This window comes from Peromyscus maniculatus, chromosome 7 (assembly GCF_049852395.1).
Source record: "Peromyscus maniculatus bairdii isolate BWxNUB_F1_BW_parent chromosome 7, HU_Pman_BW_mat_3.1, whole genome shotgun sequence".
NCBI classification, from domain to species: Eukaryota; Metazoa; Chordata; class Mammalia; order Rodentia; family Cricetidae; genus Peromyscus; species Peromyscus maniculatus.
This window is the reverse complement of record NC_134858.1, coordinates 53,186,245-53,210,279: the sequence shown is the minus strand read 5'-3', so window position 1 is coordinate 53,210,279 and position 24,035 is coordinate 53,186,245. Positions and strand designations below refer to the sequence as shown.

Below are 24,035 nucleotides of genomic sequence, written 5' to 3'. Positions count from 1 at the left end.
GAACACTGGCTGCTTTTCCAGAGGCCTGGGTTCAGTTCCCAGCACCCACATGGCAGCTCACAACCACCCGTAACTCCAGTTCCAAGGGATCTGTCCCCTCTTCCACCAGAGGCTCCCTGTGCAAAGCTACGAGAGCAGGAACTTCGGACGACATTAGACGGTAAGATTTCGATACTAGGTTGGGCCTGCCTGGGTTCTATTTGAAAATGTCTATAAAGGCCCAGCAGGTGCCTGAGTGTTGGGTAATGAGGTCTGCAAGTCGAAACCCTTACTAGTCAGTCTCTCATGGGCTCTTCATTTTTTTTAAAGCCTTAAAAAAAAAAAAAAAAAAAAAAAAAACTTTATTGATGGGAGTGGAGTCGGAGCTGAGCAATCAGTCCTCTGCCTGTCACGCTCTGGCCAGCCCTCTGCACACTGACCGGCAAGCAGCAGCGTGGCTGGCTGCTTCCGCCTCCCCTCCCTCAACCATCGGACGGCAGGGACTCTGCATCCTCTGTGCCTGCCATTGCTCCGTCACTAGCAACTGCTTTCCTGTTGCCTGCCTCCTGTGGTCTGAGAAACCCAACCGCAAAGGCTATTGGGGAACCTGACACAGAAAACACAATGCTCTAGAGACTGTGAACTCCAGGAAGGTGGCAGGCTTGGCTCCCTGTAGGGCCTGGTACTCAGAGCCTGTGCTTGCCAGAGCTCAACCAGGCGCCTAATGACGGGCCAGAGAAGTACCTAGGGACTCTTCCAGAGGAAGTCACTCTGTGACTGCTGCTGGTGTGGGGCCCCAGGAGGGGGCCAGCCCAATTGCTTGTGGATTTAATGAGTCATCACTCACCACCCTTAAACAGCTAGCCCCCCCTCTTTCTGGCAACAGTGTTCTGAGGCTGGTATTGTGATACCCACTGTATACATAGTGAGGATAAGTGAATGGGCAGTAAGCAAGCTTTTCTATTGCCCCCGTAATTACCCTGAGATGGGGCTCACTCCCACACTGGTTGGTTAATTATGGAAGGTAAGGACTTAAATACTCAGGTCTGACTTGGATGGACAGACAGACAGATGGATTGATGGATGACTAGAGGCATCAGTGAGTGTGCCAATCACTAGCCTAGAGAGTCTGGAGGGAAGGATGTGTTGGGAGAGGTTCATAAACTCAAGGTCTAGAGGAATGCTGCCCTACCTATAGATTTTGTGGGGCCATCGGGGCCAGGAGGAATATCAGTGATTGGCTTTTCCAGCTGCCCAAGCCTTGATCACTGAGGCAGAGACAGGAGAGCCAGTTCCAGGTTAGTTCACGGGAGAATTTCCACGTGAGGAGTCGTCTTGGAAATAAATGCAGGGCAGTGCAAGGATAGGTGGAGAGTGCCCCTGGCTGGTGATGTTCTAGCAGGCCAGGAATTGCCCAGAGAGGACTCAAGCTCAGGGCACCTGATGTTTTGTGTCCAGGTACCTCTGGCGCAGGGGCCAGAAGGGCCCTGTACAAACAGACACGTGTGTCGGGGAGCAGTGCTTTGTGGCTTTTCTGAGATGGCTCAGGCTAGGAGTGGGAGAGAGAGGGTCAATAAAGAAAGCAAAGGCAAATTTACTTTTAGAGAGCACGGCGCAGCCATGGGGGCAGATGAGCATACACCAACGTAGTCAGAGGGAGACTGCCCCTGTATGAAAGCATTTACGAGGCCAAGCGCCTGAGCTTCATGATTATGGGGAGTTCAAATGTTACAGACCAAGGGCAAGTCATCCTGGGCTACTTTTAGTCCCTCTGAAAGCCATTCACTACCCAGCCCTCTATCCGACCTTGTGACTGAGAGCCTTTAAAGGGTACACCTGGCAGGCCACTAGCGTCCACCGATCCCAAAGCCAGGAATGCCGCCAGACAGCATCTAAAACCCATGTCGGCTTCCCTTCTTTGCTGTGGACCACAGGCAGGTGGTCATTTGATAAATGCCTCGATGTATGAGATCCTTTGTTCTATAACTAATACATGTGTGTGTGTGTGTGTGTGTGTGTGTGTGTGTGTGTGTGTGTGTGTGTGTGTGTTAAACCCAGCACTGTTTGCAGTATAAAACACTTCCACATGGACCATATTTTGGGGGGCAACTTGTCCTGGTGCCATTGTCATTCATATTTGGCTTAAGAATAAACTCTTACCTCCTCTCAGGTGAGAGCTGCTCTGTGTCCATCTGGGCCAACTAGAGCTCAAGGCTGGAAAGAAGTTTCTAGAACCTTCCACCAGCTTGCAGTCTAATGGCCTTGCAGGACCCTTCCCTTGCATTGCTAACCTGCCAGGATCCAGGGACGTGTAGGTCCACACTGGGCTCCAAAGTACAGGGAGCCACGGGGATGTGGATGATGGCTACCTTGTAGCCTCTGGGAGCCCAACAGAGAGAACTCTGTGAGTTTCAAGCCTTTCCAGGAACCACTTGAAGAGACGAGTGTGGAAGTGGGCCTACTGAGCATGAATTGGTACACACTGTGGTAGTGGTCCCGAGGATATGGGAAGTGGGTATGAAAGAGGTTACATCATGTTGGGTGAGCACACCTGCTTTTGAATAAGGTCTAGCTGGTTGGCAAGCTTTATGCTTTTAAATGGCTAGGCATGGGGGCACACGCCTTTAATTCCAACATTTAGGAGGCAAAAGCAGATAGATCTCTTGTGTTCAAGGTCAACCTGAGACCCCATCTCAAAAAAACAAAATGAAATGGGTCTCAGTTGTGAGGAAGGAAAGGCACCCTGCCGTGGTCCTTGAGAGACCCTGTTCTGTGAGGTCTTGCTGTCTCCCACCTACTCTGTCTTGTCTATAGGTTCAACTGAACCTCTACTTCTGTCTCCTGGTTCATGAAACCAAAACGTTAGAAATGGGGAAGGGTGTGGGGCACCGGGGAGAGAACACCTTGCAGGCAGAGCCCAAGATGGAAATGAATCCCTTGGGGGATGGAGTCTGTAGTGCTTATGTCCACTTTCAAGGTAGCAGCCAACAGAGCCATCATGGAGGAGGAGGGGAGGAAGGAGGAGGCAGGGTGGGGACAGACAGAGAGTCTGAAGAAGTGGCCTGCAGGTGGCCAGGGCAGAATCATGTCAGACAAAGCGAGAGACTGAAGCATCCCAAGGAACACAAAGAGACAGGTTCCAAATCAGGAAGAGGAAGCCAGTGGCATGGGGGACCTGGTGGGGTGCAGACCAGCATGAGTCAGGTGCTCTTGCCACAGGATCCCCTCCAGTCCTCACAGAGCCTGCAAAGTCAGTGCTGTGTCTGTGGGTCTGTCACACAATGGTGTGACTGTCCCCATCGCAGGGTCAGCCAGCCTAGTGGCACACGTCCATGGAGCCCTGTCACGTGGATTCAGCCGTCCGTCCAGGGCTTACCCAGGGTCCCGCAGAGAGTAAGGTCGGAGAGCAGATGCCTCAGGTGAGGGTACGTGAATAAAGAGGTGGGAGCTGAGGTAGTGAATGCAGAGGCGGGAAGGAAGCCTCCCCTGACCCCAAGACCAGGAGGAGACACAAACCTCTATTAGCAACCTGAAGGGTCCCAGGCTGTCTCCAAAGGATGGACAGACGCTGCTCACAGCACACCCTTAGCTGGGCCACACAGGACTCCTTCCTGTAGCCTGTGAGGGACTCCCCCACCCAGAACCAGGCACCCAAGGCTCATTGTCCCCGTAAGTGCCGTCCCCAGGTACCACAGCCTCTCCCCTTACTGCCAGAGAATGTTGGAGAGCATTGTCCTGAGAGGGAGTTCCAGCAACGGACCCAGAAGAGCTGAGCATGGGGTTCTGGTCCTGGTCAGTCCCACTTAACGCAGACATAACCTTGGGCTAGTCTCTTAACCCCTAGTGCTGAGACCATGCCTGGGTAAAGCAGGGCAAACATCGTGAAGTGACTCATGAAGGAACCTGGACACTCAGTGAGCTTCTGGAAAATGGTGCCTGTTGTGGTCAGCACATACGGACTAAAAGACAACCAAAAAGGAAATTGAAAAGGAGAACTGGGGTTGGAGTCTCACAGTGATACTTATCTGGGTCTCAATATTTCCATCTGGAAACTGGGTGAATACATACACCTCGTGCTCTGCAGGGCTGCTGTAGGCTATCCTGCTTTGTGGCTGTGAATTGCAGGGGGGTGTTGGGTTTTCTCAAAAGACAGAAATGAGCTACTGGACCTGTAGGGTAGTCCATGCCTGTCCCACTCCCTCTGGAAAAAGCCTTTCAGACTATCCCGCATTCTCAGTAGGGTCTGGACTCGGAGTGGATCCCTGTTCCGGCTGAGCCGTCCCGAGGCTCAGAGCTAGCCAGGGTCTGCACCTTCCGTGACTGTGTGTGAGGCCCCTTTCCTTGTTAAGGTTTGTGTGTCTCCTAGTCTAGTCTAGCCACAGAAGTTGATTTATATCCACATCCTTTCTAGACAAGAAACCAGAGATGCAGGAAGCTGAAGGGTTCCCAGGACCCCCCATGAACAGAGATTTGCAGTAGGGCAGCTCTTGAGTTCCAAGGGCAGAGCGAGAGGGAAAAGATGGCACTCTCTAAGAAAAGGACGCTGTCAGAGCTGGGACTTTGCTTTGCCCTGCCAAACAGAGCCAGTAAGTATTTGCATAGAGCCACACCTTGGGAAAATTTGTCTCTAAACAGCAAGAGCTTCCTTCCCCTTGGGCCCCAGAAGCTGGGCAGGCTGGGGGCTCCTGCACATTCATTGTTTAGCAGATCCTTCTCTGGCCAGGGAGATAGTTCAGGTGGTCAAGCACACTCTAATCTAAGCACTGGAGGACTAGAGATGGTGAATCCCAGGAGCCTGCTAGTCAGCCAGCTCAGTCCAATCAGTGAGCTGTTAGAAGGTCCTTACCCAAACAAACAAACGAGGTAGTTAGGAACTCCTGAGGCACACGCACACACATGCATGCATGCTTGCACACATGTTCACCTGTACACACACACACACACACACACACACACACACACACAACAAGGTAGCCAGTTCCTGTGGAACTCCTATGGCACACATACACACACACACACACACACACACACACACACACACACACACACACTGGCATGCACACATGTGCACCTGTACACACAAGTGTATACACACATATTTCCTCTCAATCTCTGTATACAAACTCCTTCCTCTAAGGCTGGGAATTATCTGAAGGCTGGGTGGAAATTCCCACAGGCTGGTGGAAGATCCTGCCTCTCACTCAGCCCCTGGCCGGAGTCACACACTCAGTTCTTTGTCTCCAGTGTCACTTTCCACTCATCTCTGCATCAAAGTGGGAGCCATCACAGGTACTCCTGACACAGCCCCTCCCCTTCTCGCCACGCTGAGCTGGGCAGACGCCACCCATCCCCCATCCCACTTGATCCAGCGGTCATGCAGCTCCAGGAATGTGGTCTACACTTTGTGAGGCTCCCCCTGCTCACCTCACCCCTGCTCACCTCACCCTTGCTCACCCCACCCCTGCTCACCCCTGCTCACCCCACCCCTGCTCACCCCACCCCTGCTCACCCCACCCCTGCTCACCCCACCCCTGCTCACCCCACCCCTGCTCACCCCACCCCTGCTCACCTCACCCCTGCTCACCCCACCCCTGCTCACCCCACCCCTGCTCACCCCACCCCTGCTCACCCCACCCCTGCTCACCCCACCCCTGCTCACCTCCCCTAGCCTTGCTTGCTTCAACTGTCCTCAGCTGCCCTTCCTATCCTCTGTGGTCTGGAGACCCGGCGTCTGGAGAACAGGCTCTGAGCTAGTGCAAGGACAGGTCTTGAGAGGATACCAAGAAAAGAACACCATTTGCTTCCAAGACTGTGGTCCTGGAAGCAAGCCAGAAGGCCAGATTTTCACAGCCTTCACAGCTTCAGGCAGGCAGAGGTCACAGTAGTATCGATTCCCTTTAGGCTTACCATGGTCCATGGAGGAGGGCAGTGACCTGGGCTGCCAAGCTTCCCCCAGACCCTCCCTTGAAGAGTGTTGAGAGTATCTGGAGCATGAAGCGGGGCTGGGAATCAAGAGCCTGCCAAAAAGACAGAGGAGGGCACCACCAAGAAGAATCAACCACTATGGGGTCTCCCTAGTGCACCCAGGGTGGGGATGCAATGGGAACTTGTTGAGTGGGTAGCCTAACCAGACAAGGTAACCAAAGGAAGGCCCAGACCTCAGTTTCTTTATATTAACTGAGAACAAAATTCCCTACCAAACATCCCAACCTACCAAAACCATCTCGAAAAGGAACACTTTGAAGAGTCATACTCCTTGATTCCAGACTTTACTAGAGAGCTAGAGTAATCAGAGCATGGTACTGGCCCAAAGGCAGACTCACAGAACAACAGACGACAGAGCTCGGAAACAGAGGCGGGAGGGGTTGTTCAGTGCTTAAGAGCACTGGCTGCTCTTCTAGAAGACCCAGGTTTGAGGCCCAGCACCCACATGATAGCTCACAACCATCCGTAATTTGAGTTCTAGAGGATCCAATGGCCTCTGCAGGCACAGGTGACGCAGATATACATGTAGGCAGGACACCACCCACACACATTAAAATTAAAGAGCCCAGAAATAACCCTCACATCTAAAATCAATTGATTTTTAAAGATTTATTTTGTGTGGTGTATGTGTGTGTGTGTGTGTGCGTGCCACATGTGTGTGGATCCCCTTAGAGGACAGGAGAGGCCATCAGTCTCCTCAGAGCTGCAGTTAAAGGTGGTTGTGAGCCACCTGATCTGGGTGCTGGGATCTGGACTTCGATCCTCTGGAGGAGAAAGTCCCATCAACCAGTGAATCATTTCTCCAGCCCCTGGTCATCTGACTTTGCATGGGTGCCAGGAACATTCAGTTGGGAAATGACAGTCTTTTTCACAAACACTGCTGGGGAAGCTAGATACGTATGTGTAAAAGAGTGAAGTCAGACCCTTACCTTATACCATGTGCAAAGACCAACACAAAATGGGTCAATAACATAAGCACAAAACCTATCGCTATAAAAATCTGTAAAGAAGATCTACGAACGAGGAAAGTTTCCCGACACTGAGGCTAACAATGCCATCCTGAGTACAACACTATGACCAAACAACACAATACAGGTGTGCTGTGCCTGACTACAGAGTAAACATCTGTGCATCAGAGGACGTCGAGAGACTAGAAAGACAATTTACAGACTAGAATGGAAGATTCGAAAGTCACATACCGACCGAGTAAACACCACCCATCTAGAATACGTAAGGAACTCAACAACAAGATGAATGACACGATTCGAAAATGGGCAAAGGTCTCGAGCAGACGTTTCTCCGAAGAAGATACACCAATGAGCAATGAGCACAGGAATAGATGCCCTACGTTATTAGTCACCAGGGAACTGCAAATAAAAACCACACTAAGACACCACTTCATGCCTATGAGGATTGCCATGACTCAAAAAGAAAAAAGAAATCAAGCCCCAGCAGAGACGGAAAAATCAGCACCTTCCCCATGGCTGAGGGAATACAAAATGGGTCAGTCTGTATGAAAACCAGCTTGTCAGGATGTTGATGATGTGGGGTCAAGCGCAGGGGTAGAGCACTTAGGCCCTGAGTTTGATCCCAACATTGGGGGCGGAAAGTTAAACATGGCCATTACCATGCGGTCCAGGAACTCCAATTCTAGGTCTGCATGAATGAAAAGCAGCATTAATCATGATGGCTGAAAGGAAGGACTCAGACAGGTATCCATCGATGAGAGTGAATGCCAGACCAGGCACATGCTCGCTCTGTCTGAATTATGAAGAAATAGTGCTGTCTTTTCTATCCAGTGGTCAATAAAACAAAATTCCACCAAAAAAATGTTTTTAAAAAGAAGCTACTTGGTAGAATTTCAAATTCCTCCAGAGCCAGTACTTCTTGAAATCAAAATATGTGCTCAGAGTTACTCTTTTTGCTAAAAAATTGCATTCTGCTTACAGCTGCGCTGTTTTAAATCAGCCAATTGTACAAGAAAGTGAGTCCAAGCTCAGAGCACTCGGAGTGTGTGAGGCACAGGACCCCTTTGCTTTAGGAATAAAAACCCAGCAGGGCCCGCTGTGGGCATGCTTGCCTGCTCAACTGGGCACAGAGCCCTTTCTGCAGAACTCAAACTTTCTGCTTTACCAAAATACTTCCGATTGTGTGGTCATTTTCCCGAGGCTCCAGACCCTTATCTCTCACTGTGATGGGACACAATTGTGCCATACAAGAAGAGAGAATTCCTGACAGATGCCACAGCGTGAATGAGCCTCACAGACGTTATGCCAAGTCTATTACGCCAGACAGAGGAGAATAAATATGGTAGGGCTCTGCGTGTATAAATGTGGGTACCCAGACCAGTCAAATTCACAGAGGTAGACAGCAGAGCTGGGTGTGGTGAGCACAGCTACAATTGCATCGTTGAGAGGTAGAGGCAGAGTTCAAGGGCTGTATAGGAAGACCCTGTCTCAAACCAAACAAACACGACTGGAAGGAACAGAGCAAGAGGCGGTGATAGATGCAGATATGTGAGAGAATGCCTGCTTTGCACATGCAAGGCCTTAGGCTCAATCCCCAGAGCCCAGCCCTCCTGCCCCACCCCAGCGCACACACATGTCGAATAGAGACGAAATGGGATGAGGAGAGAATGTTGTGGTTTAGAAGACAAATTTTATCCAAAGACCTACATGTCAAAGGCTTGGCTGCCGGCCTGTAGCACTACTAGAGGGTGGCAGAGCCCTTAGAAGGTGGTCCTAATGGAAGGAAGTGATGTCACCAGGAGCCTGCTCTTGAGGAAGGAACTGGGACCCAGCTTCCCTCCATCTCTCCCCTCCCTCTTCCTCTCTCTTCCCCTTCCACTTGCCTCTTCCCTGTCCCCATCCCCTCTCCCTCTCTTCCCCACCTTCCTTCTTGGGTCCCATAAGGTGAGCAGCTTTGCTCGCCCGATCTTCTGCCTCACTACGGGCTAATGCAATGAGCCCAAGTAACCATTTGAAACCGTGAGCCAAAGAGACCTTCCCTCTTAATAAGCTGATTCCCCAGGGATCATGTCACAGCCCTGGAAAGCAAACAGAGCAGGATGCGAGGGAATTACATCATTTAGAGGGAGCAGTTTCTGTTCAGACGATAAACAATTCTAGAAACACTGAATGTGCTTAATATCACTGACCGACACACTTAATACTGGTAAAATTGTCAGTTCTATGCTACACATATTTACCACAAAAACCCAACACACAGACACCAAACCTTCAAGCTCACCTGCTTCTCAGGTGAGTCAAGGGAGCCATGCAAATGATAAAGGCTGAATGAGTGCCCCATCAGCCACAGGGCTCGTCACTACAGCTACGAGCTCCAGCGGTATTCCGGCATGGCCACACATTTAAGGTCGGCTCCACCCCCAGAAAATTTGACCTAATTTGTCTGGAGCCAGGCACTGGGGTTTTTGAGAGCTCTGACCCTGCTCTAGCTCTGACCTTATCTCCTCTGGCAGCTTCAGTTCTTCCTTCTGGCCACACATAGTCCTCCCTTTGAACCTAGCAAGCTGATACCTGCCTCAAACCATTACTCTCTCCCCCCCACCTCCACCCCCACCCTGTGGTTCCATTTCCCATTCCTGTCACTGCAGCTGAGAAGCCCTGGGTCCCTTTTGGCACCCCATCCTCACACTGGTGGCGAATCTCTGGGGCTATCACCTAATGGTGGCTGCCCTGCCTATCGGCGCCATCACCCATTGCTCAAGGGGTAAGGCATCATCACACACCACCCCTTCCAGAACCCCAAAGGGTTCTTTAATGCTAGCAGCAGCCAAGCCCCACTTGGGTCCAAGTTCCTAGTCTTGTTTCCCCAGCCTGCTTCCTCCGTGCGCAGCTAGACTAGGAACATAAGACTCTTCGATAATACTGTAAGTTCATTCCGAAAAGCTGAAAATAAGGATTTTTGGAAGTTTCACAATGAAGAAAAGATAGCATTTAAGTGGATATGATTATACAATGTTATCAACCCATTTCATGATGCCCCATTAATGTGTACAGTTCTTGAGTGTGTGCACATTTTCCTGTACATGGAGGCCAGAGGTCAACTTAGGGTCTTCCTCAGCTGTTCACTTTATTTTTGGCTGGGTCCCTCACTGAACCTGGAGCTCATCCATTCAGCTGTGCTGACTGGCCAGGGAGCTTCAGGGATCCACCTGCCTGCACCCTCCCAGTGCCGGGGTTACAGGTGCCTGCTGTCTGGCTTTTACAGAGGTGCTGGGCATCCAAACTCAGGCTCGCATGCTTGCCCAGCAGGTACCTTACCAATGGAACCATCTCCCCAACTCGGTTGTTAGGTGGCGGTTAATGTAGTTTGTTTTTGTTGTTTTGGTTTTTTTGAGACAGGGTTTCTCTGTGTAACAGTCCTGGCTGTCCTGGAACTCGCTTTGTAGACCAGGCTGGCCTTGAACTGAGAGATCTGCCTGCTTCTGCCTCCCAAGTGCTAGGATTTTTTAATTTTGAGACAGAATCTTGCTGTATTGCCCAGGCTAATCTTGAATTCATGATTCTTTTATTTCAGCCTCCCCAGTGCTTGGATTACAGTTATGTGTGCTCCTGGCCGCCCCCCCTCCATGCCTAATTGAAAAAAAAAAATCATTAAAAAAAGGAATAACAATCTCATGAGACCATTAGTGTAATTGAGGGAGAGGACATGGGTCATCTTGTGATTTAAAACTAAAGAGACAACTCTCTGGTGGTAAAATGTAATTTTTGGACATGGTTAAAGAGGAATTCTAGAAAGACGTTCAAAAATCTTCCCTGAGGCCCATTCTGGCCCAGCTCACTATGGTCCCCTACCACTGCCGAGAACCTCCCCTTCCTCCAAGCCAGTTTGTAGGTGATAGTGACTCATAGCTCCAAAACAGGTAAGTAAAGTGGGGTTCAGAAAGAGAAATGACTGTCTCCAAGCCCACCCAGCAAGTGGGGGTGAAGCCAGGCAAGGCGTCAGGAAAGCCTGCTCCACTGGAAATCTGGAAGTCAAAAACCACAGAGCCTGTGAGGGAGTGGCCTTCCCAGAGGGTAGCGGCTCAAAGTCAAGGCATGTTCAGCTTCCCCATTAAGTTCCTTCCCCTGGAGTGCTTTCCGGTGCCAGCCAGCTCGGGCGGGCGAGGTGGGAGGGCAGTCCAGCTGTAGGCTGCAACCACAGACCATTTAGCACCAGAGGAAGCAGCCACCAAAGGAAAGGGTCAGAGAAGGCAGAAGGAAGTGTCTCTGCCCCTGCTTAGGGATGGAAGCCTTTCACAATCCAGTGGGGCTCCCCTGATGTCAGCTGCTTTGCACAATGTCCACAGCACCCTCTCCTCTTTCTACACCTCTGCTCTGCCCATCTCCTAGCTCCCAAATCCTTCCCACCCCCTAATATCCAAGCAAGCACTGTGCCCCCTGCCCAAGCCTCCCAGGGCTGCTCTAGCTCTATGCAGATGCCAGAAGAGCCAGGGCAATGTTTGAGTTTCTAAAGTGCAGAGCAGGTCATCAAGAAGCGCCTTCACATTTTCTCCAGAGAGGGGATCCTGCAGCCAGAACACCCTGGAGTGGCTATAGGCAGGCACTGCAAAAAATGGAGCCAAGCTGGGTGGCGGTGGCACACGCCTTTAATCCCAGCACTCGGGAGGCAGAGGCAGGTGGATCTCTGTGAGTTCGAGGCCAGCCTGGTCTACAGAGTTCCAGGACAGTCAGAGCTACACAGAGAAACCCTGTCTTGAAAAACCAAAAAACCAAAAACCAAACAAACAAACAAAAAAAAAAACAAAACCGACCAACCAACCAAAACAAACAACAACAAAAAGCGGACCCAGGACAGCTGCAAACCTCTGCGGTCTCCTAACCCTTCAGGCAGCTGGTCATGCCAGCTGAATGAGCACAGCCGTGCCAAGTTGCTGGTCTCTGGCTGCCCTCATGCACAGCCTTTGGAAGGGGTAATGCTATCAAACCACAAACTTGGCCTTCAAATAACTTCTGGGCTGGAAAGCAGGAATTACTTGGTTTTGTTTTAAATGTCGTGTGTGTGTGTGTGTGTGTGTGTGTGTGTGTGTGTGTGTGTGTGTGTGTGTGTGTGAGAGAGAGAGAGAGAGAGAGAGAGAGAGAGAGAGAGAGAGAGAGAGAGAGAGAGACGTATGTCCTCTATATTTACTTGCAAAAAGTACTACCCCCTACTCCATTGGGATGAGAAAAAGTGGAGAAAATCGGCCTCTACCAAATCCACAGAAACCAATTTTAACATGGGTGGGGGCATGTTAATGTGGGAGTCATCCCACTCAGATTATAACTGAACCAAGAACCAACGAGCTTAGAAGCCAAGAGCAGAGGGCACTGAGCTGCCTGTGCCCTGGCTCCCACCATGGAGCTAGGAAGCCACTGACTAGATCTCCCTGCAGGCTAGAGTGGGGGACACATGTGGAGTAGCCATCTTGGTGCTAGTACAAAGGGGCGCTGCTCTGTTCCTGTAGGGATGACTTCGGCAGCTGAGACCGAGAAAAATCTTCTTGGAAACCGAAACGAACATTCTCCTTTTCATTTTGATTTGTTTAATTCATTGAGTGTTAAATTGGCATGGTTCAAAACTCAGTGGTAGATACATTTATATTATGAAAATGCTCACAGCCACCTAGCCCGGTCCCTCATCACTTTCTTTACTCTTACGCTTCCAGCAGCTAACTACATTCATGCATCCCCTGGGAAGCCCTCAGAGAGTCTGGCTGTGAAGACATGCTTATGCTGGTGTCTACTGAGCCCCAACTTTTCACAACAGGTTGCACATGAGGCCCACAGCATCCTGCACACACACACACACACACACACACACACACACACACACACACTAACTATAAATATATATATATATATAGTTTTATATATGCATATGTATGTATGTATGTATGTATCACATCTTACAGGCCTTTTCAGACTGTCCATCCCCATTCCTTCCAACAGTCACTCCAGGGAGATGTGGGAGGTGGCTAGGGACAGCCAAGGCTAAGACACCAGAGCCTCCTGGTTCATGTCCTGCACTCTCTACAAGGCCTTGTGGCTTCCCAGCCCCTGGCTCACATGGAACCACTGGCCACTGATCCTAAGGTAATGAGGTCCTGCCCGGCTCCAAGTCCTTCCTCAAGGCTTTATTGGCTTAGTTTGTCCCCCACAGGCCCATACCTTTCCAAGTCACTTGGAACTGCCCTGCTGCCCTCCTCCTTAGCCAGAGGATTTTATGAGGTCCAAAAGCAGCTGCTCACCCCAACAGGAAGGGGCTGACTCACTCTATTTTATTTTAAACAAATTTATTTTACATCACGGGCTGTAGTTACCCCTCCCTCCTCTCCTCCCAGGCCCTCCCCCAATTCTTTCTCTGTTCCCACCCCCGACCCCACCCCAATTCACTCCCACTCTGTTTCTGTTTAGGAAAGGGCAGGTCTCCCATGGATATCAACAAAACACAGCATGTCAAGTTGCAATATGACGAAGCACCTCCCCATGTATTAAGTCTGGGCAAAGCAACCCAGTATAAGGAGTAGCTGGTCCATTCTTTAAAGCAGAGGTTTGTCTCAGACATCTATCCCCAGGAAATAATCCCCAAGTGAAAAATCTTTATATTCAAAGATCAATCCCTTGTATCACTGGCCAGAATAACAACTCGCAGCAACCTAAGAGTTCAACACTAGGGGACTGGATAAGTAAATTATAGCCTGTCCACCAAATCCAAAAGCTGAAGAACTGTGTTGCTATTCACTATGGTCGCTGTTGAATATAAGGAAGGCTCAGTTGTGTCCACAGGTTCATGCTAAAAAAGGTCATACCACAATGTGAATATTCCTAACATAACTGAATAGTATAATTTAAAAAATGGTTAAGATGAGCTGGGCAGTGGTGGTCCACGCCTTTAATCCCAGCACTCAGGAGGCAGAGGCAGGTCGATCTCTGAGTTTGAGGCCAGCCTGATCTACGGAGTGACTTGCAGGACAGCCAGGGCTACAGTACTGGGGGAAGGAGAGTTAAGATGACTAATAGATGGGGTCAGTTGAGTTTTTCCCTGCCCTGCCAGTCAGATGCCTACAGGGAAATGCAGCCTTTTGGTATCGTGGCTACCACCCATCAGCCAGCTGCTGGCAGTTTGTGGACAACCATTAGGCTCAGGTTTTGTTGCCAGCTTCACAATATGTAGTTCAGCCTGGCTCCACCGTCCCCTGCAGTCCCTGGGTTATGTGTAATAGCATTCAGCTTCCCACTGGCTCCTCCATGCTCAGATTAGCCACAGTGATCCCAACTTTTGCTTCATGGCCTCTCATTTTTGTGGTGTGGAGAGGGGTCTCACTGTGTAGTCAGAATGGACTCAGACTCCTTATGTAGTCCACAGTAATCAAACACTCACAGTCTTCCTGCCTCAGCCTCCCAAGTACATCATTGTGAAGAGAACGCCAGACTCTGAGATGAGCAGATTGTGATATGCTTGATTCGTATTTGGCCAACTATGTGGCACAGTAGATTGGGAAACAATGCTTTCGGTTCCCTTTATTGTGAATATCAGAACAATTTCCTGTTAAGTAACACACGTTTTGAATTTTTGTCTCAGTGGTTTTATACAAATATCCAAGGACAAATTCTTCAACTGACTGCTACTACCGAGAGGCTAGTATCCAATTGATGTATTTTATACGTGTATTTTACCACAGTTTAAAATAAAAAATTAAATAGGAGAAACAGAAAAAGAGAGAATACAAAATTATGCACCTAGTATGCCTTAAGTAAACTAAATCATATATGGCAAAATAGTACTGCTTGTGTGGTGTGGTGAAAGGTACTCTTCCCTAATTTTTTTCTCAATTCCCAATTTCCTTTTTGGGTCTTATATTCATTGATTTTATGTTTTGTTTTTGTTTTTGTTTTTGTTTTAGGAAGATATACTCAAAGCTTTAACAGCCCAGGGCAGACTGTCAACAGTGTGGCAAATGGCAAACGATCTTAGCCCCACGGTAGACTGGTCCCAGAGAGAGGACAAGTGGTTTTAGGCCACACTGATGTGGGGCCCCTTGGCTTTCCTCTCTCAGCCTAAATGGGGAAACTCAGAGTCTCGGGCCTGGAAGGGGAAGAGGCACCTGCAGCTAAGGGGACACACAGGGAAGGGACACGCCCAGCCTTGAAGGATGAGATATGATCATGTGCTAGAGGGAAAAGCTCATCGGTGTCCCTTCACTCCCAAAGGAGAGGTGAGGGCCCATGTCAGCATACAGGCCTCAGTCTCTTTTGCTCTTTTCAGCTATCCCCGAAGAGATCAGATGGAGCTGACGAAAATCTGGCTCAAAAATAGATTTTCTCTCTTAGAACAATACACAAGAATTCCTTTGCAAAGGCCATTGGCTGTGCAGGTCCCAGTGAGCGGAGAGGCCAGGGAGGGAAGTCACTGCTGTTTGAAAAGATACCCTGCCTGGCCCAGTCATTTGGGGCCCTCAAGCTCTCCAAGTGGACTGCGACATCCTTGAAGGCAAGATAATCTTCTTCAGCTAGATGTGGAAATAAAACCCAAGGGTCTGTCTCAGATCATTTAGCACAGAATTCTACTCCAAAACTATCTGTAGGGGCTGATGAGATGGTTCAGGGTAAGGGTCACTACTGCCGAGCCTGGGGACCCGAATTTGATCCCCACCTCTGTGGTGGAAGAGAAATAACTCCTGTAAGATGTCCTGTGACCTACACTGGCATGCCATGGTGAGTGAGCCCTTCTATAAATTAAAATGTAATTTTGAGAAACACACACAGAACACAGAAAAGGAAACCAAAGGAAAAATGAGTTCAGGAAGGCAAGTAGACCCTAGGACATTCACGGTCACCAGCATCTGAGGCTGTGGTGGCCTGGACTTCCTTAAACTTGTGACCCAGTGCTGAGCAGGGTCTATAGGGTATGAAGCCCTCTCAGTGGGGGAAGCTGGTATTCTTGGTCTCAATTTGGTCTCACAGGACAGCTCCTGCTCTGAGGCTCAGTCACAAATTACCTGTAGGTCTGCAATGTTCTTTATCAGGTGTACGTAGAACAGAAATCAAGCCATCTCTCCTCCTCGATGTGGCCAGGCGCCCAACTCACCCCTACAGCAGCCAGCCTTGGAATGCGGGCCCTCGGTGCCGCGGGGGCTCTATGGATGGACTGCAATGCATGGCTAATGAGGCACTGGACAGCTGTTCCCATGCCAAACGTCCCACCACTTCCAAGTCATTATATCTGCTTTTGCTGGGAGAAAGGGCTTGAGACAGGCCTTGCTGTGTATCTCAGGCTAGCCTACAGCTTCCTTTGTATCCCAGGCTATCCTCAAACTTGCTATGCTCCTGCCTCTACCTCCCAAACACAGGATTACAGGTGTGTGCCACCATGCCCAGTCTATTATATCTGTTTTCTATAATGTTTCTGTCTCCATTGCTACCAGGTGAGAAATCTCTAGGAGCTCAGGTCCACCCATGTTTATCTATCACCAACTATGCAGGCCCCAGACAGACCTCTACCAATGACTGTATCTACAAGCCCCCATGGGACACACTTGTTAAAATTCCTTCCCTAGATGGAGGCATAAACAACGTCTACCCTCTCCTCCCATGGTCCCAGTGACAAATTGCTATGGGACTCTACTGAGTTTCACAGAAGATAACCAAGGAGCTTACTTACTGAGCAATGGGTGAGAGGTCGTGGGCAGGAGCGTGGACGATCTTAAGGCAGCCCGCAGGAGAGCTGCACCCAGCAGGGATGACAGCTTCACCCATGGCCTCACAGACGGAACCCCTCCCTAGTCCTTCCCTGTGTATACGCTCTGGCCCTTTCCCCAGAACCTGAGGCCAGGCCATGTGTAATTAGGGCAAAATTGCTGACCACTGGGAGGGAGAGGGCCGGCTCCTCGGGTGAGGGTGTCCTGGCTCTCCAGGCCCTTCCTTTCAAGAGAACCAATAGCAACAAGCCCCGCAGAGACGATCTTCGGCAAACAGCGCCAGCTGAACTCATAAAGATTGTGACGGTTTGGCTGGGAGGATAGTCCTCTTCACCACTGTTCAAACTGTGGGTAAATAAACTTTGTGGGGCCTGTTAAAATCTTCAGGGTGGGGCGGGGGAGATAGCAAGTGCCTTGCACCTAAGTATAAAGGCTGGAGTTTGAATCCCAAAACTCATAAAATCCGGAGCAGCTCATGTCTATAATCCCAGAGTGCCTAAGGCAAGATTGGAATGACAGACAGAGTTCCTGGAAGCCCAAGGGCCGGATGGATAGCCAGGTGCTCACAGCAGCAAATGAGGAGCCCCTGTCTCCACAGGTGAAAGGGAGGACTAACACCAGAGACCATCGTCTGATCCACACACACCATGGCACACGTGCATCCATTCTTACATACACACACACACACACACACACACACACACACACACACACACACACACACACAGCTTTGGGGCATCTCCTATAAGTAAAGTCTATGAGTTCTGATGATAGCTCTTAATAACAACATCTTTAATTCCTAGGAAACCTTTGCTTCCCTCCTTATTATGAACTGATGTTAAAAGCACTGCTGGTCGATACTGCCTCCCTCATCTGCAGTGCAGAGGTGGGGATGAGGGAAAAATACCCTTCACTCTTGCCCCTACGGCCTCCAGCTGGCAAAAGACCCCTTTACCAGCTGCAACACTCGGGAAAGTGGGCTGGGCCCTGCCCCTTGTCTGGGCAGCACAGCAGAGCTGATCGTGTTGACAGATGAGCCAACTCTGGGAACATGAGCATGGGAGACCTAACCCCACCCCTCATCTTCCGTCTGGGGGCATGGGTTGGGGAGAGATGCTCTCTCATGGATGCCTGAGGCAGGTGGGAGAGCTGGCCCTGCCCCTCATCAGCTGCAGCACTTGGGAGAAGCGGCCCCTACACCTTGCCTGGCCAACACAGTAGAGCTGCCCCTGAAGGTGTAGGTGTGGGAGGACCGACCTGAGGATGTGAAAGTGGGAGAACTGGCCCCGCCCCTTGCTCGGTGTTGCCAGGGGTGAACTAGCCAGGGCAACGCTGGAGAGCTCACCCTGGTGGTGAAGACGGGGAGAGCTGGCGGACTGGCCCCGCCCCTTGCTCGTTGTTGCCAGGGGTGAACTAGCCAGGGCAACACTGGAGAGCTCCCCCTGGTGGTGAAGACGGGGAGAGCTGGCGGGCTGACCAACCCTGCAGCTACCCAGGCCCAGAACCAGGGTTATGTGTTGGCCCACCCCAACATCCACCCCATCTGTGATTTCCTGGAGCATGGAGGGGTGCGAGGGTCAGCCCTTCAGACTCGGGGCTGCAAAATCTCCACGACACAGGACAGCAACTGGATGTCCAGGGAGAGTCCCAGCGAAGGCCCAGCGGCAATGGTGTAGCAGAGACCCGGGGCCAAGAACCAGACCAGTGATTCTTTGGGATGAACTCCCGCGTGTAAAAATGGATGGACAAAGGGGTTTACTGCGTGACTCACTGTGCCACGCTGCAGCTTCCATGAGGAGATGCTCCCTCTTTTTCTCCCCTCCTTTCTTTTCTTAAATTTTATTTTGTTTCATGGGGGGGGTGGCGGCAAGGGAGATGAGTAAAATCGGGAGACATGATGTGAAAGATACAAAGAATAAATGAAAAGAAAGGTAAAAAATATGGCTGGTTCCCATTCGCGGTCAGAATGGACAAAGTTGCTGGATCAATGATGTGTTCTGATATTACACACTTTCCATCCAGCTCAGAGGTTTCCTTCCACTACTTAAAAACTAGATGTTGGGGCTAGAGAGATGGCTGCTCCTCCAGAGGACCCGGGTTTAATGCCTGCTCCCATAACGTGGTCCACAACCCTCTTTAACTACAGTGACGGGGGATCTGACGCCCTCTTCTGGCCTCCACAAGCATTGCATGCACATGGTACACAGACACACCTTCAGGCAAAATACCCATACACATTAAAAAAAAATAAAATTTCAGTTGTTTTTTTTTAAAAGGCTAGATGTCTTTTTCTTTCTTTCTCCCTCACCGCACTCACTGCCTTGGTCTCCCCCTCTTATTGGAGACATGCTTTTACTATGCAGACCAGGCTGGCTTTGAACTTACTTTGAACTGAGCTGAAAGTACAGGCATATGCCACGGCTCCAGGCCTAAGACTATTTTCAAAGAGCATGCTGCTGGGGTTGCAGGATTCCAGGGCAGTGGGACAGGGCCCCACTGTCCACTTCCCTCCTTGTCCCTGCTCTGCCTTCCCTGGGACGCTTCTCCTAACCCAGGCCCAGGAAGCCAGCCGTGGAGATGAGAAGGTGCCTGAAGCCCTAGAGGCTTGCAGCAGCCCTGAGGTGTGGCAAGGCCAGGGTGTGGGTGTGACACCACCCAGGAAGCAGCCCTGGGTGATCGGGGTGCTGCTGCTGCCACGGAGCCACACCCTGATGCCGTATAGACTGTCCTTCGGCCTGGGTCCTGCCCCTGGGGCTACTGCTCCCCTCAGCTTTGCTCTAGGGAAGGTGAGCCCAGGAGTGTGGGCTTGGGGTAGAGATAGGAGGGCAAAATGGTTAGGGTCCACGGCCTTCCCTGGCTGCAGAGCTTCCCAAAGCAGAGCAGGAATTGGATTCTGGCTGTCGGCTTGAGCAAATGAACACCCTGGTGAATGAGACGGGCAAGCCAGTTGCCTCCATCCATAGCTGTGGACTGGTCCTACACTCTCTTTGTAAAGATAGGGAAACTGAGGCCCAGGCAGGCACAAGGTGCCCTCTCCAGGCAAGGTCCTGTGTCTTCTGTACAGTCAGTTTCGAGGGAGGAAGGTCACTAGCGTGGGCCTCAAGTGAAGCTGGCCGGAAAGGAAGGAAGGAAGGAAGGATGGCTTTTTCGGCTTTCATCCTCCTGGCTGCGGCCCCAGGAAAGGACCCAGGCTGAGGCTTGGAGTCCCATGAGTGAGATATTCGCGTGAGTGAGAAATCTAGAGAGTCCCCTGTGGGCTTGGCGGTGCCACCCTCAGAAGAAACCCTTCCTCAGCTTTAACCAAAAGGTCTCAACTTGTCTCTAAGCACCAGAGAGGACAGTTGGGGTGGGGTGGGGAGTTGTGGGGGAGAGGAAAAGCTGAGGCTGCAAAAACAGGAGGCGTGAGGTAGCTCTGTGGCCTGGGCCAGGCCCCTCACTAGCCAGGTTTCCTTCATTCATGGGTGAAAAGATTTGATTTATACCTGTGCCGAATTTGAAAAGGCAAGCAGGGAGCTGCCTAGGCCAGCAGCCTTCTTTAGGACCTGAGGGGTGTAGGGGGTCAGAGGTGAGATAAAGAGAAATGACATCAGCAATGGGCCAGGGCTTGACCACGCCGGATCACCTTCAGTTGTCCAATGTTTATTTGTATTTACCTGCATCATATAGGTGTAGGAACTGAGAGGAAAAAAATGACCTATGCAGCCCATACAGAGCTGGGAACCAAACTGAACGAAAGGTGACCTGGTGCCGGCCGGGGCTGCTGACATCTCCCTTGTGGTCCCCCTCCCCTCCCGTGTGTCCTCCGCTAGACTGTCCTGATGAGCTCTGCTGTTGGGGCTGCATGTCCCAGAGGAGAATGGGCCTGTGAGCGCAGAAGCCATTCCTCGGCCGGCTCTGGGGAGGACGTCTGTAGGGAAATCAGTATCTCAGCCAGGGTCCCAAGTGAGTCGAGGCTGTGGCTCAGACCGCCTCTATGATAATTAAGACCAAAGTCAAGGCCCAACTTTTATGAGAAAACTCCCTTCACAGGGCTGCCACCTCTATGCCACCGTCCTAGGTCACTTCTGTCCGACTGGACCTGTTCCGCAAGCTCACCGCCCCCAGCCAACTCCACTCACCCAGAAAGCATCTCGGAACTGCAGCTGGGCCATCATCCTCAGGCGTCTCTTGTGTCAAATGCTAGCGCTCCTGCCTCAAGCAGGGCTGAACATGGGCCAGGAGCCAGGAGCCCGTCACAGTCCCAGCGCGGCTGGCCCAGGCCCTCCCCTCCTGCTTCCAGCCGCGCGTCGCGGCGCCGTCTGCGAGCTCAGAAGGCAGCCACAAGCCAGAGACAACCGCCAGAGGGAAGAAAAAAGGCTCAACCTGTTTTGTTTGGGGCTAGAATCAGCAGCGAAATGAGGAAGGAGCCCTGCCCAGCGATGGGAGGGTGGACCACGATATCCAGCCCAGGCCCTTGCCAGCCTCGGTGATGGAGGACACAGGCAGAGGCCCAGGGCAGGCAGCCCAGGTGGCAGGCAGAGAGCGGGAGAGAGGCAGGATGTGTACAGGCCAGGAAGGCAGGCAGGCAGCCTGAGGCCTGCACAGGAAGGTTTGTGCAACCTCCCCCTCGGCAGGCAGGCGCAGGGCTCCAACCCACAGGAAGTGGAGCTGCAGTTCGTTCTCCTGTACAGCCCCGCCTGCCACCTGCCACCCTGATGCCTGCGCAGGTTCCCGGCTCAGTTTAGCCTTAGAACCATCAACGTAGGAATCCTGGGGCTGTCGTCCATCTGCCCAAGCCACAAGAGGATAGGTTCTTGGGGTCTCACCCAGGTCTAGGACACCCCCAATTCATTCCAGCCTTAGCAGTTGATGCCTCAGACCAGGTCCCACCTTTAAGTTGCTCACAGTATGGAGCAGACTCAGCTGTGGTCCAGGGGCGGTGTGAGCACAGAGGTGGAGTGAGCAGGTAAGCGGCTAACGGGGGATCAGCCTGGTGTGGCATGGGTCCTGGTACCTGTGCACATCTTCACCCATTCCAGCTTCAGTCCGTGATTGTGAGAGACAGAGAGACCGGAGTCTGGAGCCCCCAGCTCTGGACCAGCTTTTCTTTAATTTGGGCTCTTCTCTTTAGTAGCTGAAGGACCTTGACTGACCTTCAGACTCAGAGCCTCAGCCTCCCCTATCTGCCACCTGCAGTCTGTGGAAGAGTTATCTTGTATCAAGAATACCTCTGGAATTTCTCTTTGAGGGGCAGGTCCCGGGGAACACAATCCTAAGACAGGGTTTTGCCCACTCAGCAGAAGAGGCTTCTGGGAGTCCTGAGCCCAGGGTGGGTTGGTGAAAAGGATGAGTCAGGGATTGTCCACAAATCACCACCCTCACTGAGGCTTACCTTAGGACCGACTGGGTTGATCAGGCAGCTACGCTCCCAAGTAGGGGTTACACACACCAGGGCTTAGAGAGAGGTACACCCAGGCTTCCTTAGACAGCCCCCCAAGGAGAAGCACAATGAGCCTGGTGCTGAAAGCATCGCATGCTAGACTCCTGGGACTTGAGCTAATAAGCATCTTTTTTTTTTTTTTTTTTTTTTTTTTTTTTTTTTTTTTTTTTTTTTTTTTTTTTGGTTTTTCGAGACAGGGTTTCTCTGTGTAGCTTTGCGCCTTTCCTGGAACTCACTTGGTAGTCCAGGCTGGCCTCGAACTCACAAAGATCCACCTGGCTCTGCCTCCCGAGTGCTGGGATTAAAGGCGTGCGCCACCACTGCCCGGCTAATAAGCATCTTTTTTTAAGGATTTGTTTTTTATTTTTATTTGTGTGTGTGTGTGTGTGTGTGTGTGTGTGTGTGTGTGTGTGTCCTATATGTGCACAGATACCTGTGGAGCAGAAGAGGATGTCCGATCCTCTGGAGCGGGGCTTATAGGCAGCTGTGAGCTTCCTGATCCAGGTGCTGGAGATTGAACTCTGATCCTTCAGAAGAACAGATAGATAGCCAGGTGCACACAGACGCAAACAGGGAGACCCTGAGTCCTGGGATGGCAGCTGGTGTGTGCCAGCATGGCCTGGAATCCCAGCCCTCTTTCTGGACTGCCTCCCCTGGTCTTCATTCCTGAGGCAAATCCTCCCATCCTTCAAACCTTCTAAATACAAGACCTTCCTTCACCCTCTGCCTTTTTCAGCCGCGGAACAGAAGAGCCAGGGCGGCCAGTTTGGCTCTGGGGTACTTACTAAGTGTGAGGTGCTCCATCAAGTCTCTCAGTCCCTACCCGTTCCACACTCATCCTTGAGATGAGAAATTCAATGATTACCTTAACTTCCTCAAGTTCTAAGGGCCAAGAAGCAGAGGGTTGGTATGGTCCCAGGCCTATATGACACCAACACAGATGTCCTCAGCCTCTACAGTTCTTCCCACCAACACGCCTGTTCTGCCCCAGACCCTCTCGCCCCAGCAGATAGGTGGAAAACCTGAACCGAAAGAGGCCGTTGGGCTTAGCACGTGGTTTTGTGTTCACAGTGTTATATGTGTCAGCTGGAAAGGCTTTTCACCGTACAAAACATGAATAAGAGTACATGACAGGGAGGTATTACTGTCAGCCCACATGGGTGTGGAGGCAGGGGGTTCCCAAGCTGTTGCGCATCGAGGCTCCAGCTAGCTCTGCCCCCTCTGAATTCTTCTCCTGCTGATGGTCTTCTTCCCCGTGAGCAGTAGCACCTCTGGTCTACCCCTCCAGATGCAGCCACATCAAATAAGAGGGAAGCCCATGCCGTCTTCTCCAAAGCCCCGCTCCTCAGGAAATCTCCCTGGGTGTCTCATTGGCTAAGACTAGGTACCACTTAGCACTGTCACCGTGAGAGCTGACCCCATGGGGATGTTACAGATGCTGGAGAAAGTCCCAGAGACCTTCTCCTCAGTTTAGACCCACAAAGGCTGCTGAACCATGTCTGCCAGGAGGAGAACAGGCCTGGTTTCTTTGTTAAGGGAATTGCAGACCAAAAGACAAGTTCCAGGAAGATTTCTCCTTATGGGGTGGGATTGGAGGACAGTGTTTTGATGAGGAGGTGGGTCACAATGAGGGGGGGTGGTTACAAGGACAATAAGGCCTGGAAGGTGCCACCATGCAGGACGATTGAACTGGTAGAATATAGATGGAGGGATGTAGAGTAGCACAGAGATTTGCAGGAAGCCTTCAAAAGCTGGAACCGCATGTTAACCCGGTTTCCTCCCTCACCAGCCATCGCCCACACCAAACCCGGTCCTTAGGGAGGGGATCTGGGCTTGAAAATCACAGCTCTTTAATGACCGTTCCTGCGGCTTCAAAACACAGTTTGCCTTGAAGTCTAGGCAGCTGTACCCCAGGCCAGCCCAGACTGTTTGACATAGCATTTTGAGCAC

At 51.2% G+C, this 24,035-nt stretch overlaps 1 protein-coding gene across 2 annotated transcripts in view; it reads right to left on the bottom strand.

The window, feature by feature from the left end:
• Window positions 1-21,282, bottom strand: part of Pstpip1 (proline-serine-threonine phosphatase interacting protein 1) — a 43,828-nt gene extending 22,546 nt beyond the window's left edge. For both annotated transcript variants that reach the window (XM_006971555.4, XM_076576336.1), the window contains exon 1: window positions 20,785-21,282. In XM_006971555.4, coding sequence (XP_006971617.1) covers window positions 20,785-20,820 — 36 coding nt within the window. In that variant the 5' untranslated portion in view covers window positions 20,821-21,282. The remainder of the gene's footprint in view (window positions 1-20,784) is intronic.
• Window positions 21,283-24,035: the final 2,753 nt, after the last annotated feature.